Source organism: Odontomachus brunneus, unplaced genomic scaffold (genome assembly GCF_010583005.1).
Source record: "Odontomachus brunneus isolate Ranch 3 - 2012 unplaced genomic scaffold, Obru_v1 Obru_scaffold_035, whole genome shotgun sequence".
Classification (NCBI taxonomy): domain Eukaryota; kingdom Metazoa; phylum Arthropoda; class Insecta; order Hymenoptera; family Formicidae; genus Odontomachus; species Odontomachus brunneus.
This window is the reverse complement of record NW_022639485.1, coordinates 19,517-33,946: the sequence shown is the minus strand read 5'-3', so window position 1 is coordinate 33,946 and position 14,430 is coordinate 19,517. Positions and strand designations below refer to the sequence as shown.

Sequence of the window (14,430 nt, the reverse complement as noted above, 5' to 3'; positions counted from 1 at the left end):
AAGTATGACGATGAATAAAATTATATGCGCAAGTGTAGAGGAGTATATGAAGATGTATGTCAAATAATATGCATAATAATTAAGGTGGAAATTCTTCAAGGATTTCGTTCCTGAGAAATCTGCTGGATCCGGGTGAGGACGCTGTGTAATAACGCGGCGAACGATTCGCGCCGCTGATTATGGGCGCAGTTGTTTTCACTTTGCTTTACATACCCTGCGATTACGAGAACGAGTCTAACTCGCAATTACGCGGGACAAGGCACCGCCGAATAACATAATAATGCGCGGCGAGGCCGTTTTCGGCCGCCACGCGATGTTTGCCACGGCGTGAATAACCGGCGCAATTACCAAGTGCACGAGAGCTTGCATTAACCTGCTTGACCTATTGCGATCTTTTGACCTCGTGGCGACCGGCTATTGGCCGCGAACTGGATCATGCTTATTACTCTCGAATGCCTGTGTACGTTCCTGTGTACGTTCCTGTGTACATTCTGTCGCGAAAGGGGGAGATCGCCCATTGAGAATTACACAATACTGAAATTACTAACAATGTTAAGAAAAAGAAAAAGAAAAAAAGAGAGAGAGAGAGAGAGAGAGCAGAAGGAAAGAGTCGGAACTTTCAATGGAGAAGAAATATTTGGCGTAAGATTTACACCGTGTCGCTGCAATTTACATTAAACCGGTAAGTCTCGATAATTATAACTTCATGTTCATTTGAACACGCCGTGACGACGCCAGAGACTCGCTCAAAGTGCCACAGAGACGATATTTCCTACGCAAGAACGCGGTCGATATTTCTTCCCCATTGTGTCGCATAATTATCGTCCTTTGTACGGAGGTCCGTTAGCTTAAAGTCGCGCGGAAGCGTTTTCTCCTCTTTAATTCTCGCACGTTTTGCGGCCGGCGAGTGCGCGACGGGCGATATATTTTGCGCGCGCCGTACATTAATCAGAGCCGTAACCGCATTTTTGCGCGGTGGCTCCGGGGTCTTCGCGATTTTCACGGGAGGAAACCTCCACCTCCTCCGAGGAGAGGTCCTCGTCGGACGCGTACGCGAATGCGATGAAAAAGAAGAAATCCCGAAGAAACTTCGGGACGGACGGGTCGCGAGAGAGCGCGCGCGACATTAATCAATGTGGCTCAACATTGTCTTGTTTTTTATTAGCGCGGTTACTCTCAGACCGCGGACAGGCCGGTGAATGTTTTTACGTGCACGCCCGCTGGACACCGGCGTGTCCATAAAGGGAAAGGCGTGCAAACGGTGGCGCGTTATAGTCTTTGCGAAATTCAACCGACCGATACGGCGCCACGGCTATCTCTCGCCACGGAGATAAATTAATGGTAGCGCGTCGTGTTCCGCCGTGCACTCGAGCTCTTTTCACCAACGAAGCACGGAAGATAGTACGTCGTCGTCGTCGTGGTTCTCACGCGAAAGCAGAGTTATGATAAATTACCGACTTGAATTTATTATTATTATTATTTTCGTCGCGCGGATTATCGATTCACCCAATCGCAACGGTGTCTCGCGAATAAAGCGACATTTCCTTCGTGCAGACAATATTTTGCACGCGTAAAATTGTGTCCTGTCTTTTTAATCCTGGCTCGTCAGTTGTCAGCCATTTTTACCTATACTTTGAATTGACGTAATGGATGAACCAACTGCACTCGGAGGAAAATACATGTTATTGTTATGGCAACTGTACGAGTGACAATTATATGAGTTTTAAGCATAGAATCTTTATATGCACACTGAGAGAAGAAATATCTAAAAAATAGAGAAATATTTATTCCCTGGATACTATAATAACATGTTCATTTAAATATAAATTTTTTTTATTGAGAAAAAATACTTCATAAAAATAAGCTTTACTTCACAGAAATAAACTTCATACCCACAATTAAATTTTCAAATATTTTGTCTTAGTATATTTATAAATAGAATAAACAATTGTTTTCATAAAAAACTAAGACTTTCAGAAAATATATATTTTACTGTTGCAAAAAATATTTTATATTACTATAATACTTTGCAAAAAATATTTTATATTACTATAATAAATATATCACTAGTATCCACCAAATAATTTCCATTTTTTATATATTTTTTTCTCTCAATATATAGTTTAACAAACTATTTTGTAGTTATTGCAACTATAGAACTGAATGGAGGAAGAATTAAATGGAAAAGAATTAAATTAATTAATTAGGAAAAAATTAAATGGAAAATTAGAGAACTATAGAGAGATAGTTCTCGCAATTACTCAGCTTCAGTTGCAACAACTCCAAAATAGCTTCCCAAGCTACATACATCCACATAAAAACTCGCGTAATTCTCACCTATATAACAGTTATTAACCCCATGCATTTTTCTCTGAGCGTACGGGCATAATCTAGGGTTAACTCGTAACTCAATCGAGATTCGAAACAGGCGGATTTGGCAGAACGCGAGCTAAAGGATCGGATACCCTTGACAATATCGTCACGCGTCCCGATTCGCCCTCGTAACCCGTTGGGTTACCATCCCGTAACAATGTGGGGGCCCATGTGATGCCATAAATACGAACGATACCATCGACGACAGGGAGAGAAAGAGAGAAAGAGGTTGATCCCGATAGAGAGGGAGTCGAGTCTCGGTTCAGTGGCTTCGGAGACGGCGCCGTCGTGCTGCATCGTCCTTTATTCAGGGTATTCTCGAATTCCAATAAAACACCTCTTTGTAGCGCGTCCAGTGTTCCACCGCGGCGACAAAGAGAAAAAGAGTATCAGACTGCGTTTCTCGACGGGGGACGACGACGAAGAGCTTCCTTCGAAGAGATGCAGTCTTACCGCTTTTTTCCTGGTTTCCAGTGCGAGACGCGCTCCCGCTTTGTCTGCTCGAATGGAAATTAGATCCGCTCTCTCGTTCCTCCTGCTCGCCCGCCCCCAACCCTGAGGCGCGTGCATCCCGGGATTGAAAGAACCGAGGACTTTTATCTCCGACGTAAGCAGATTCCGTCTGAAATCTCCATTTCAGTCGGAATTATGTTCCCGCGATCGTCAGACGGCGCTTCCGGAATTATCTCCGGTCGTCGCGGCACTGTCTCCTCCGTCTGTCTCGTCCGGGTCAGCCCAACGACGGTTTGAACGATCGACCGAAGGAAATCTAGATTTAATGCGATCCGGTGTATCCTCCGTCTCTCAAGACGATAGGGCAAATATCGTATCTGTCGATATATCGTTGGAATAAGTCTCAAAAGTCATCTTTGTCGTGAAGTCTTCACACTGTCCCTAAGGTGATCTCACGAGAGCGCGACGTAGTTTCTCGTTTCACACGCTCGCGATTCACACGTGCGCGACTCAATCTCGATCTATTTTATCTATCAGTGTTGCAATTTTTTTTTAACGCACACCTATCCACGATATGCAATCACGTTCGTATCGTTGAGCAAACCGCATATCGCGTGTCGACGGCTGACGCTTTATCGCGAGACGCACTTTGCGAGACTCGCTCCGCCGGAAGTGGAAACAGAATAGGCGATATTGAACGCGGTGCCTCGGGTCATAGAGGATGAACTCTTTCATGGAACACGCTGGCTGGACACGAAACGACAGGGAGAGAGGCAGGAAGTGATTGCATTTCACTTTGCGATCAAAGACTAGCAGCCCCCCTCGGGCCCGCTTCTTTTCGTACAAGTTGGCGCGACCGCCCGCCTCGCAAAATAAACCCGTTCTTCGTTCACGACTAATTGCAGGCGACTCTCGCGGAAGGAAGGATTTAGCCAGAGAGAAAAATCTTTTTCAAGAGAGAAATCTCGGGATACCTCGAGATCTTCGCGCTTTTGCGACGTTGTGCTCAGCACGTGAAAATTCTCATACAAATCTTCCGTGACGTACAAAATGCATCTGTCGCGCTACGGTAGTATTTCATATAACGAAAATATCAGAAAGATCGATCGATCATGTGTCCGGCGTCATATGGTAGTTTTTAAAATTTGTGTTAATATTTTTGGATGTAAAAAAGAATGAATAACTTTCTAGATTCCTTGAAGTGAAATTTCACTCAAAATGGCTGAAAAATGGCAGTATTTTCATTCGAAATCGCAAAAGCGAATGTTTCACTCAATATCAAAATGGATTCTGACTTCGAATGACTCTGTGGTCACTATATTACATTTGAAGTGAAATTTTACTGCAAGAAACTTGGAGAGACCTGTCAATAATGTCTTTCACAATTTTGATAGTTTAAACCCATAATTTCATTGAGTCTGAACTTTTTTGCAATTTACTACACTATCAGATTCACTCTTCAATTTCGAGTAAAAATATTCTTTTGACGACGGAGAATTCTACTTTGTATAAGATCGCGGGAGATTACGCGAGTAACTTAGTAATCACCGCACTCGTCGAGTGAAATTTCATTCAAAATTCAGAGAATACAGAGAATTGCACATATGCATTGTTTTTTCGAGTAACCAACAATCATAACTCTTGATTATCTAGAAATAAATGCATTAGGTTGAAAGTTTTTAGTGACTCTCGATTAGGAAATGGCTAGGCATACGCAGCAATCCTCTGTACGTTCGCACGTGAGCAACCGCTTCCTGTTTCACGTCGGCGACGCAGTCGAATTAGCCGGCGACGCGAAACTAACGACATAAGGCCAGTGTTGGACCACCACTTGTAGAAGTCGTTGAAAAGGAACAGGAGGGGTGCACGCAGGAGGGAGGGAGCAGACAAAGAAGAGAGGATGCTAATCCCCTTTTGTATGGAAAAACCGAGAGAGCGGCCGGTTGCGCCACAGACCGTCAGGCCAGGCTTTCGAATAAGCCATTCAGTCGGTGCAATATACCGTGTTAATATAGTGCATCCCGTCTAGACGGCAGCGGCCGTTCTAACCGGACGAAAAGTTACCTCGTTACGTCGCGAATTTCTGCGGAAAGGACCGGCGGGGAGAGGACGGGGCGGGCGAATTTGGAAGTTGAATGTGACTCTCGCTCGTCGTCGTCGCGCTCGATCTTCCGTCTGAAAATGACAAAGAGACGGGCATCCTTTTATCGACGATACACAATCGGGCAGAAATATAAAAATTCTCCGCGCGAATATATTCCTATCTCTATACAACGTTGATCGAAGAGCGCACGAGGACGTTCTCACGAGGGGACAAAGGTGTTCCGGAGCCGCGCATTCACGACGCCGAACGCAGCGTCGATCCGATTCTCAAGCTGAAATAATACACATCGCGTGTAATCTTCGCGCGAGACAAATAAAGCTCTCCCCGGCGCACGTTCGGCCGCTGAATGCGCGGTCAGAATGCGGCCTATTATCTCCCGGCGGGCGAGAAGAGTTAAAGCGTTCGATCGCGCCTCGCCGCCGTCGTCCCTTAATAACCTGGTTTAATTAAATTCAAAGCGCGCGTCGCTCGCTTCGATGTCCAATAACCGGCGAGCGAGCGAGCGCGGTGCAACCACCTCAGAAACTGGTGCAAACTCAAGAGGCCCGAACGACGTTATCGGGACGGTAGGCGCGGGCGAGCGCGACGGGACGCACAATACGTCGCATTCAGCGGCCCGCGCGCGGTGTCACTGGCACGTCGGTTCGCCCTACGTGTAACAGTCACGGTGCATCGAGGTATATCACGCGATTCTAGTCAATACGCGCCTCGCCGCGCCATAATAGACAAGAATTCCGCGACGAGGCCGCGCCGCGCGTTTCAGCCTGGCCGCTGCACGCACTGAAATGCGTCTTGCCTCGCTGACAAGTTGGAAAGTTCGCCGCGCCAAGTGGCGCATCGTGTATGCCTCGCCTGCGCGAGAAGGGAAACATCTCATGGCGGATCGAACGAAGGGTTGCGCGCACGAGGATGGTCACAGATTCATTTTCCCCGAGGGAATTTCTCCCGAAGATCTTCGGGGCATATACTACTGTGAGAAAAAAGAAATCTAATAATATTTACTTGATGATATGCTAATAACATATTTGCTCATAATGCTATCGTGTATGAGCTCATGTAAGCTCATACAAAATATTTTTTTTAAGAAAACATATTTTGTCAAAACATTAGCTTTTTACAGAAGAGTAATTGTTTATTCTGTTTAAATAAAACATTAAAAAGTTCAGATTTAAATAAATATATTATTAATATATAACGTAAGGTTTAATTTTGACGAGCGCGAGTCAACGCATTTTGGTTGAAGGACACGGAATTTCCGCAGAGTTCTCATGACTCGTTAGTTTTGAGTATTTGAAATTCCATTTTTTCAACTATGACGCGTTGGTTTATTTACTACAACCAAATTTTTTTCTCCGTGTGGTATTCATTTTAATTAAGAGCACCGTCACTTTATTTTTGTCGATATTCACTTTTTCAGTGAAACTGAAAGAGACAGAGTTATATTATGATGAGAAATGCAATGAGTCGAGGAGGTTCACGAGTGCGCTCGATAATTTAAAGCCCTCACTAGTGCGATTATCTCGCTGTTCGCGAAATAGAGTGTAATTACTAGTTATATATCATTTTCTCGACGAAATAAAAACGTATTCTAATCGCGAACAATGGGTCATACGGTTAAAAAGAGCGCGCACGGTGTGCTGCAGGTCCGTGCGGTCTTTAGTCGATCGCCATCGATCACAAGCCACCGCTCCTCGACTCAAACTCCAAATGAAAACGTCACTCGCGATCGGTGTTTTTTCAGTCTTCGAGTGCGCCCTCGGGAAAATCGCATACCAGCGGAATTCCGCGGCGTCGAATGACAACGGGGCGAAGAGGTGAAAAACGGCGAGCGTTTTCGAGGATCCACAATTAACAGCCACTCGGTATAGCAACAGGGTTGAGAAAGAGAGAGAGAATAGAGAGAGAGAGAGAGAGAGAGAGAGAGAGAGAGAGAGAGAGAGAGCAGTGAATACCCGCAGAACACACTCGATAGCCTCATGAAAGGCCTCGCCGATACGAACGCCGCGATACACGGAGACAATGCGTGTACGCAGCTGACGTCAGGGAGCACATACGGCCGTCTCTCTTTCTCCCTGCCTCTCTATCTTTCTCTCATGCGAGTTACATTTCACCGTATACCCGGTGTGACAAGAATATTAACGCTTCCATGTCGCCCGTCCGCCGGCGATACTCCATTGGCCATTATACCCATCGGTCGGACGATAATAACTGTCCATTAGCCCGACCAGCACGGCGCAATTGGATGAAGTATCGCCGTTAATCAAGTTGCGAAATTTGCGCTAATTGAATCAATGGCGATAAGCTGGTCGCGAAATCTCTGTCAATTTAGAGGATGGACCGGCCACGTCTAATTTCACGCGAGCAGTAACTGGACAGTGAAGTATATTTTTGGGCACACACCTGAGCTGCTTGAATGTGGGAGTTTGTGTGTACAGGGTGTTCGACGCAAAATGTCCCATACCTCGTGTACATGTAAATTAAGTCAAAATTGAACACAAGATTCCTCCACCATTCTGCAAACCTCGTAAAATTTTTGAGTTATTAATTAGAAATAATTGGCGAACGACCACGCGTGATACGGCAGATAAGTTATGACAGCGACACCTGTAGTCATGTGCTTATAGATTAGGTCGAACTGTACAAAAAAGTCCTATACCATTTTGCAAATAACTATGTAGATTTTTTAATAACTAATTAAAGAACATTTATACATTATCGCGCGCGACAACATTCATCAATCTTCTTTAATCAATAACTTAAAATTTTACGTGATTGTTTGCAAGATGACAGAGGAATTTTGTGTTGTTTGACTTAATCTATGTGTATATGAGATAGAGACACTTTACGTCAGATACCTGCATATTAAACTGTATATAGCACAATTCTTTGCAACAATTTGCGTGCACTTTTGCGAATGTTTCAAATATTTATGCATTTTCTAAGACGCAAGGCATTTTACAGCGTGCTAATGTTTCTTAATAGATAAAACTTTTGCAGAAACATTCACTTGATCACTGTGTGACAAATTGAGATGTTTTTTTTTTCCTGAAAACAAGATCGATACTGTCCGAGAATGCGCGACCGTTAAATGATCGATGTCCATTCATCAACACGGCTCGAACACGATGACTCTGTTTTTCGATTTCACCCCTATCATGTAGGGTGGAGAAACATCCCGTATGTGGTTATACGCCCTCGTGTTTTACCTTTCAATATAATACGTCGGGGTGTGGCGGAAAAAAATAGAGCGCACTTCGACTATGAATGCCATTCATCTTCGCGGCGTGACGCTCTCTACGCGGCGCGAACACAGTCGCCGGAAAATTAATGAAATATTTAAAAATTTAATACAATATTTAAAAACATAAACATTAGGTCTCCATAAAACGATCATTACGAAGTCCCTTTATATATATAGAGTTGTCGGGAAATTAATACAATATTTTAAAAGCGAGACATCAAGTCTGATAAATTAATCATTTCATATTAATTAACGAGAATTTTGACATCATCAACAGAAATATGATTTTCCGCGTACATGAAAGTCACGCGCTGGGAAAAGCGGACTGTTATTTTCAGTTTTAATTATTCAGATGCACATTTAAATCGGCGAGCACATATTCGCAAAAAACAGCCTTTTCAGCATAGCGCCCTCAGAAAAAGTGCCATTATGACGCAGGTGTGATACTCTTATTCACTCTCCGCGTACCTCATTAAGCCTATTTCAGAAAAGCCATCGGGGGACAGCTAGAATTCGCCGTGAAAAGGGAGGACGGAGTTTTATACGACGACATGCACACAGCTGATCATCGTTGACATATGTAGGTTAATATACTTTCAGAATTTTTGCCGTTTTAAAATGTCTTCCTTCTCTCTCAATCACATTGAGAAAAAAATATATATAAATGTTTGTTATTTGTAAGTATAATAATATATATAAAAAAATCATTACTATAAATTATAGTCAAGAAAGCATTTTTATAAATTCTAATATAATATTAATGATAATAACTTTATATGTATATTACTACCATTTTTATGTTAAAGAAAATAACTTTCTCTCTCTCTATATATATATTACACACACACACACACACGCGCGCGCGCGCACGCACGCACGCACGCACGCACACGCACATAATCAAATTTATAATAATTATTTCTTTATGTGTGATTATTGTTACAAATATACTAAATATTTTTTCTCAATTTTCTCCATTTCTATAATATTTAGAAAAAAGTAATGCACAGTGACGTAAAAATAAAAAAAGTCATTTACTAAATTATATCAACTGCTATTAAAACACCGAGTCGCAGTGTTTATTAAATTCAATTCAACTTTCAACTATACAAACACGCAAGCCAAACATATTTCCAAGATACGAGTAATTCGCATTTAATTAAAATATTTTATGTAAATTATTATTATTTGTTAAAAGAGGCAGGTTTCACTCGCGCCTCATTTAGAACACCAAATGGGCCTGAATCCGCCACTGCATTAGCGGATTGGCGCATTAGGTGCTCGCGCAATCACTCAACGCTGCCAAGGGGTTAATGAATGCGAAGTACACATTAGTCGACGTTGGTAAATTTGGTCGACTCCGCACCCTCCCGAAAACCATGGTCGGGGACGACGCGACCCACGCTGCTGCGCTTCCAGCGATCGACGTGTGTTCAGCCCGGCCCACTTCGTTCGCAACGCGCAGCCCGCGAAGCTTTTCCTGCCACAGTTTAATCACGAAGAGTGAAAAACACGGCAGCAGCTAGCTGGAAAATGAACTACCGCAGCGGAAGCGTAATTAGATTCCGCCCCGACGTAGGTGAAGCGCGCTAATAACACTAATTGTACCGGCCGACCGGTGCTTCATTAATTAAGAGGATTGCTCGGCCGGCCGATGTAACAACGAAGATGCGGGTATTTCAGATATCCGCCCCAATACGTGGAAATATCGTCGAATAATCGCCGATATAAATACATGAATATCGACAACCTGACCTTATTTTCAGCTCGAAAGCTCGTAATTTCGCGCCGATATCGTTAGAATAATTTTATCGTGGTCGAATTAAGCTCACGATTATATCGAGTTTTTGGCTCTTTCCAAATATCAATGCGCTATTCAAATTCCCTCAAAACAGACTTTTCGCGCGAAAATTTCTTCGAAATGCATTTTCCTTAAGATTCTTGGCTAGCAGCCGCGGAACCCTTGATTGATGGTGTCAGAAGCGAGAAAATACACGCTCAAAATTTCTGTAAAATGCGTTAAAACAAAACAAAAAGATATGCCCATCAAATGATTACAATCGATCATAAATTTCACGGTAATTTAATAATTGTTAACCCCGTATCAGACTACCGACTCTCAATGGACCAATCACAGTGAGGCGCCGAGTCAGCGCCTCATTGTGATTGGTCCATTGAGAGTCGGCAGTCGGGTCGGCCGGTGCAGTCGGTAGTCTGATACGGGCTTAAGGTTAAGACTATTTTGTAGATCGATTGCAAGTGATACTTCGTGAACATATCTTTTTTTTTAAACGTATTTTGAAATGTATATTTTGCAGAAATTATGAGCGTATTTTTTTGCTTCTAACGTTATAAATCAAGATCGCCACTGCATGGTTAACAACTTCTTGTTTTACTTCAAAATCCCTGAATAGAAAATTTCAAGAATTGTTTCATGTTTCAAGAAGAGAGTTATATTCCCTAGCAAAATTCAATTAGCTCTTCGAATTGACTGTAGAGTTTCAATGCATAGAATAGTGTTGAAGAATCAATATGGCCTCTCTGTGTGGATTAATAGCCAAAACAAATAGCAGCACATGGGAGTTGGGATTATCGTTGGGGAAGGGGAAATAATGAAAGCACGAGGATGCGCCAGAACGCGTCTCTCGCTCGCTCCGAATTTCTTTGTCAGAGTGTTACTGAAAAAATACCATCGTTTATTCTCTATTGATAAAATTATAATCCTTACGCCTAAGCACGTGCAAATCGAGCGACGACAAGCTCTTAGCCGAGGTAGGCATCGTCGCTGGAGCCCTCGGGAGTGCAGTTCTGCAGCAACGACGCCGGATTCGACATGTCGCTGATGACGTCGCCGCCGACGCCGTTGCCGCCGTTGCCGGTCCGCGGTGGTTTCACATCTTGACCCTGCGAGGACATGTCGTAAACACGACCCGTGGTCTGCTGATTCTGCGAGTTGATTTCATTGTAGACCAGCTCCTGGATCTTAAGCCGGACGAACATCTGCCTATCGAGCGGTAGGCTCCTAAGAGGGTTTCTCACGCTCATAAGGAAATGGTAGGTGTCGTCCTCATCCTCGGATCCCATCGCCAGTCTCTTCTGCAGGGACTCGTACCGCTTCCGCTCGACCTCGACTGCATAATCGTTGTCGATCGCGTCCATGAGCGCGCGCTTCCGGCCGATCATCTTGTTCATCTTCGGCGGCGGCATCACATGATGCAAGCCGTCGTCATTGGACAACAATGACTGGCACGAGTCTCCGTCCAAGTCGTCGAACTGCGTTTCCTCGTGACCCTCGAGAATATCGATCTGCGGCTCGATTTGCGTGCCGTCCGGCGACGAACGCATGTTGATCGCGCCCACGCAGTTCTGCGACAAAGCGCAGCCAATCACCCTGGAGTTCATTTGGTCCCGCAGGAAGAACAGGCTCTTGAACCAGACCCACTTGGAGTCGTGCTCGGTGCCGCCGATGCTGTCGCATTTGCCCCGATACGTCTTCTTCAGCTCGTTCCGGAAGTTGTCGCGCAGGTGTTTCCACTTCGACTTGGCGACGTCCGCTGGAACATACAGAGCGACCGCCACGTTTACAGCATGCATGCCCTTCACGTTGCAGGACGTTGCCACGTTGCGCATCCGCGGAATGTTCCAGAAAGCTTTGGAAACTGTAGGATTCTGCGCGAAGTGATCCGTCCTTCCTCAAAATTTTGCCTAACGATTTCGACAGCTCTTCCCTAATTTCTCTGTGATAACTTGTCTCATGATCTGAGAAGTTCCGTCAAAAATCAAAATTTTGTGTTAAGGCCCCCTGCATTGTCTATTTCTTTTTTATTACATCAGAAGCGAGAAAATGCATGCTAAAAATTTTCGCGAAATACGTTGAAATAAAAATATATATCCATAAAGTAACACTTGCAATCGATTAAACAAATTTGTAAGATATTCCGTGCACTCCCATTTTGCTCTAACAATCAATAATTTGTCGTAAATTAACATGACATACAATTCATCTTCTTAACCTATTTCTTCGCCTATTTCTATTCAGATTAATTTACAATAAATTATTGATTGTTAGAAAAAAAGTGCACGGAATATCTTACAAATTTGTTTAATCGATTGCAAATGTTACTTTATGGATATATATTTTTATTTATATGCAAATGTTACTTTATGGATATATATTTTTATTTGTATTTCGCAAGAATTTTTAGCATGCATTTTCTCGCTTCTGACATCATTAAAAAGAGATAAACATGCGAGGGGCCAGGAGCCTTAAGTGCAAGAATATAATTTCTCCGTGATAATTTAGACCATTGCTAACTTAGAAAAATCGAAGAAAGAAACTAAGAATCTCTTCTTGATGACCAGCATCAGTAACTAAGGGGGATCATTGGGTTACTTTAGCTTTATCCTACGAATCAGAATCTACCGTTTCCAATTTGCTATGCAAAACGACCGTGTGTGTAAACGCGAGATTGCATGGTCGGTAGCGCGTCTCCGTTCTCATCGAGTAAGTGTTAGCGTGCAATTATCGCTACATCGCATCTACTCTGCATCACGATAACCCTAGCTAAGCGAGCACGTGCTATCGCGAGCACGTGCTTACGAGGAAAAAGAAAGGAAAAATCCAGATTGAACGTGTACGGCTGTATCGACGTGCGACCTGGTGGCGATTCGCATGAACTAGCAGCCTATCTCTCCGGTCGGCTTCTCCTTTCACGAGCTATCGACCTTCCAGCTGGCGAGCGGTTCCAGCGAGCAGTTCGGTCCGCTAGTTGGCCGCAAGACCCGTTCGATTCCTCGTCGTCTTTACCGACGTCGCTCTCCGTCTCGCTCACCTCCACGCTCTCTTTCTCGCTCTCTCGGCCAGATGGACCTCGGCTGACGAAATCCACGCTGCTGGACGAGATATCTCGAAAGAAAGAGAGAGAAGGAGGAGGAGGGAGAGAGAAAGAGAAAGAGAGAGAGAGAGAGAGAGAGAGAGAGAGAGAGAGAGAGAGAGAGAGAGAGAGAGAGAGAGAGAGAGAGAGAGAGAGAGAGAGAGAGAGAGAGAGAGAGAGAGAGAGAGCAACCTCGAGGTCGCAGAGCTCGACGAGTACAACGTACGGGCCTTGGCGACCAATCGACTCGTGCAACGCGCATCCCACCCACCCATCGGACGACCAACCAACCGAGCAAGTAAGCACCCACCACCCACACGTGCACGCGCACGCGACATACACATAGAGAAAATGAAGAATCGACACGACGCGCGCGGCGCAGGAGAGTGTCGTCGTCCGCCGTCAGCAGCCGACTATACTCACTCGACACCTCACAGGCCCTCGCGATCTCCCGCCACATCTTCAGTATGACATCGCGATTGTGGTAGTTGACGTTCTTCTGGTCCCAGATCGCGGGTCTCGCGTGCACCTCGTTGATCAGCCTCTGAAGGTCCATCGTCATCGCGCTCCTACGGCCGCCGGCGACGTTGCATCGCCGAGGCGAGCGTTTGCCGGCGCGTCGGTTGACAAGCGTGACGCCGGCGGTGCCGACGGAGGAGGCGGCCGCACGCGCGCCGCTTCCTCCGACGCGTAGCTGGATTTCCCCGCTGGTGTTCTGCTCGACGAGGAGGCGGCTCCTCGGTTTATCGACCCGCGCCGAGTCTGTCCCCGCGGTGGCGGTGGCTGCGTCGGCGGTGGCGGCGGCGGCGACGGCGGCGGCGGTGGTGGCGGCGTCAGCGTCAGGCTCGAGGACGACGACGGCGGAGGTGGCGGTGGAGGTGGCGGCGGCGGTTGCGGCAGCGGTGGTTTCGGCTACAGCTACGTTATTACTCGGCGTGTTAGCGTTGCTGCGGGAGGCGACCGCGACGGCGACGCCGGTCGCGTCGTCGTTGCTCGTAACGAGCCGCTGACGCCTTCTCTTCTTCCTCTTGCGTCTCGCGACGCGGCAGGTGGCGGCGGTGGTCGAAGAGGAGGTGGTGGTGGTGGTGGCGGCAGCAGTGACGGCAGCGGCGGCAGCGGCGGTGCTCGCGAAGCCGAGCCGAGCAGAAGAGCGTAAGCGGGACGAATCCAGGGCTATATCCTCGTCGGCTCGTGCGCGCGTGTCGTCCATGCACGCGCGCGGGCCAGTCGGAAAGACGCGGCGCACACGCGCGAGAGAATTAAGCGGCTAACGATGTTGCTGCGGTGAGATCACGACGACGCTGCTCTGACGGCGACGGCGACGACTGTTGCGACGATGACGAAAACGACGATGACGACGACAATAACGACAGCAGCAGCAGCAG

At 45.7% G+C, this 14,430-nt stretch overlaps 1 protein-coding gene across 1 annotated transcript; it reads right to left on the bottom strand.

Moving 5' to 3' along the window:
* Positions 1 to 10,846: 10,846 nt before the first annotated feature.
* On the bottom strand, positions 10,847 to 14,255 carry LOC116843772. The gene is made up of 2 exons (XM_032814519.1): positions 13,469 to 14,255; positions 10,847 to 11,725 (listed from the first exon to the last, which is right to left on the bottom strand). The coding sequence occupies exons 1-2, from the start codon at positions 14,253 to 14,255 to the stop codon at positions 10,935 to 10,937; spliced, it is 1,578 nt and encodes a 525-aa protein (XP_032670410.1). The 3' UTR covers positions 10,847 to 10,934.
* Positions 14,256 to 14,430: the final 175 nt, after the last annotated feature.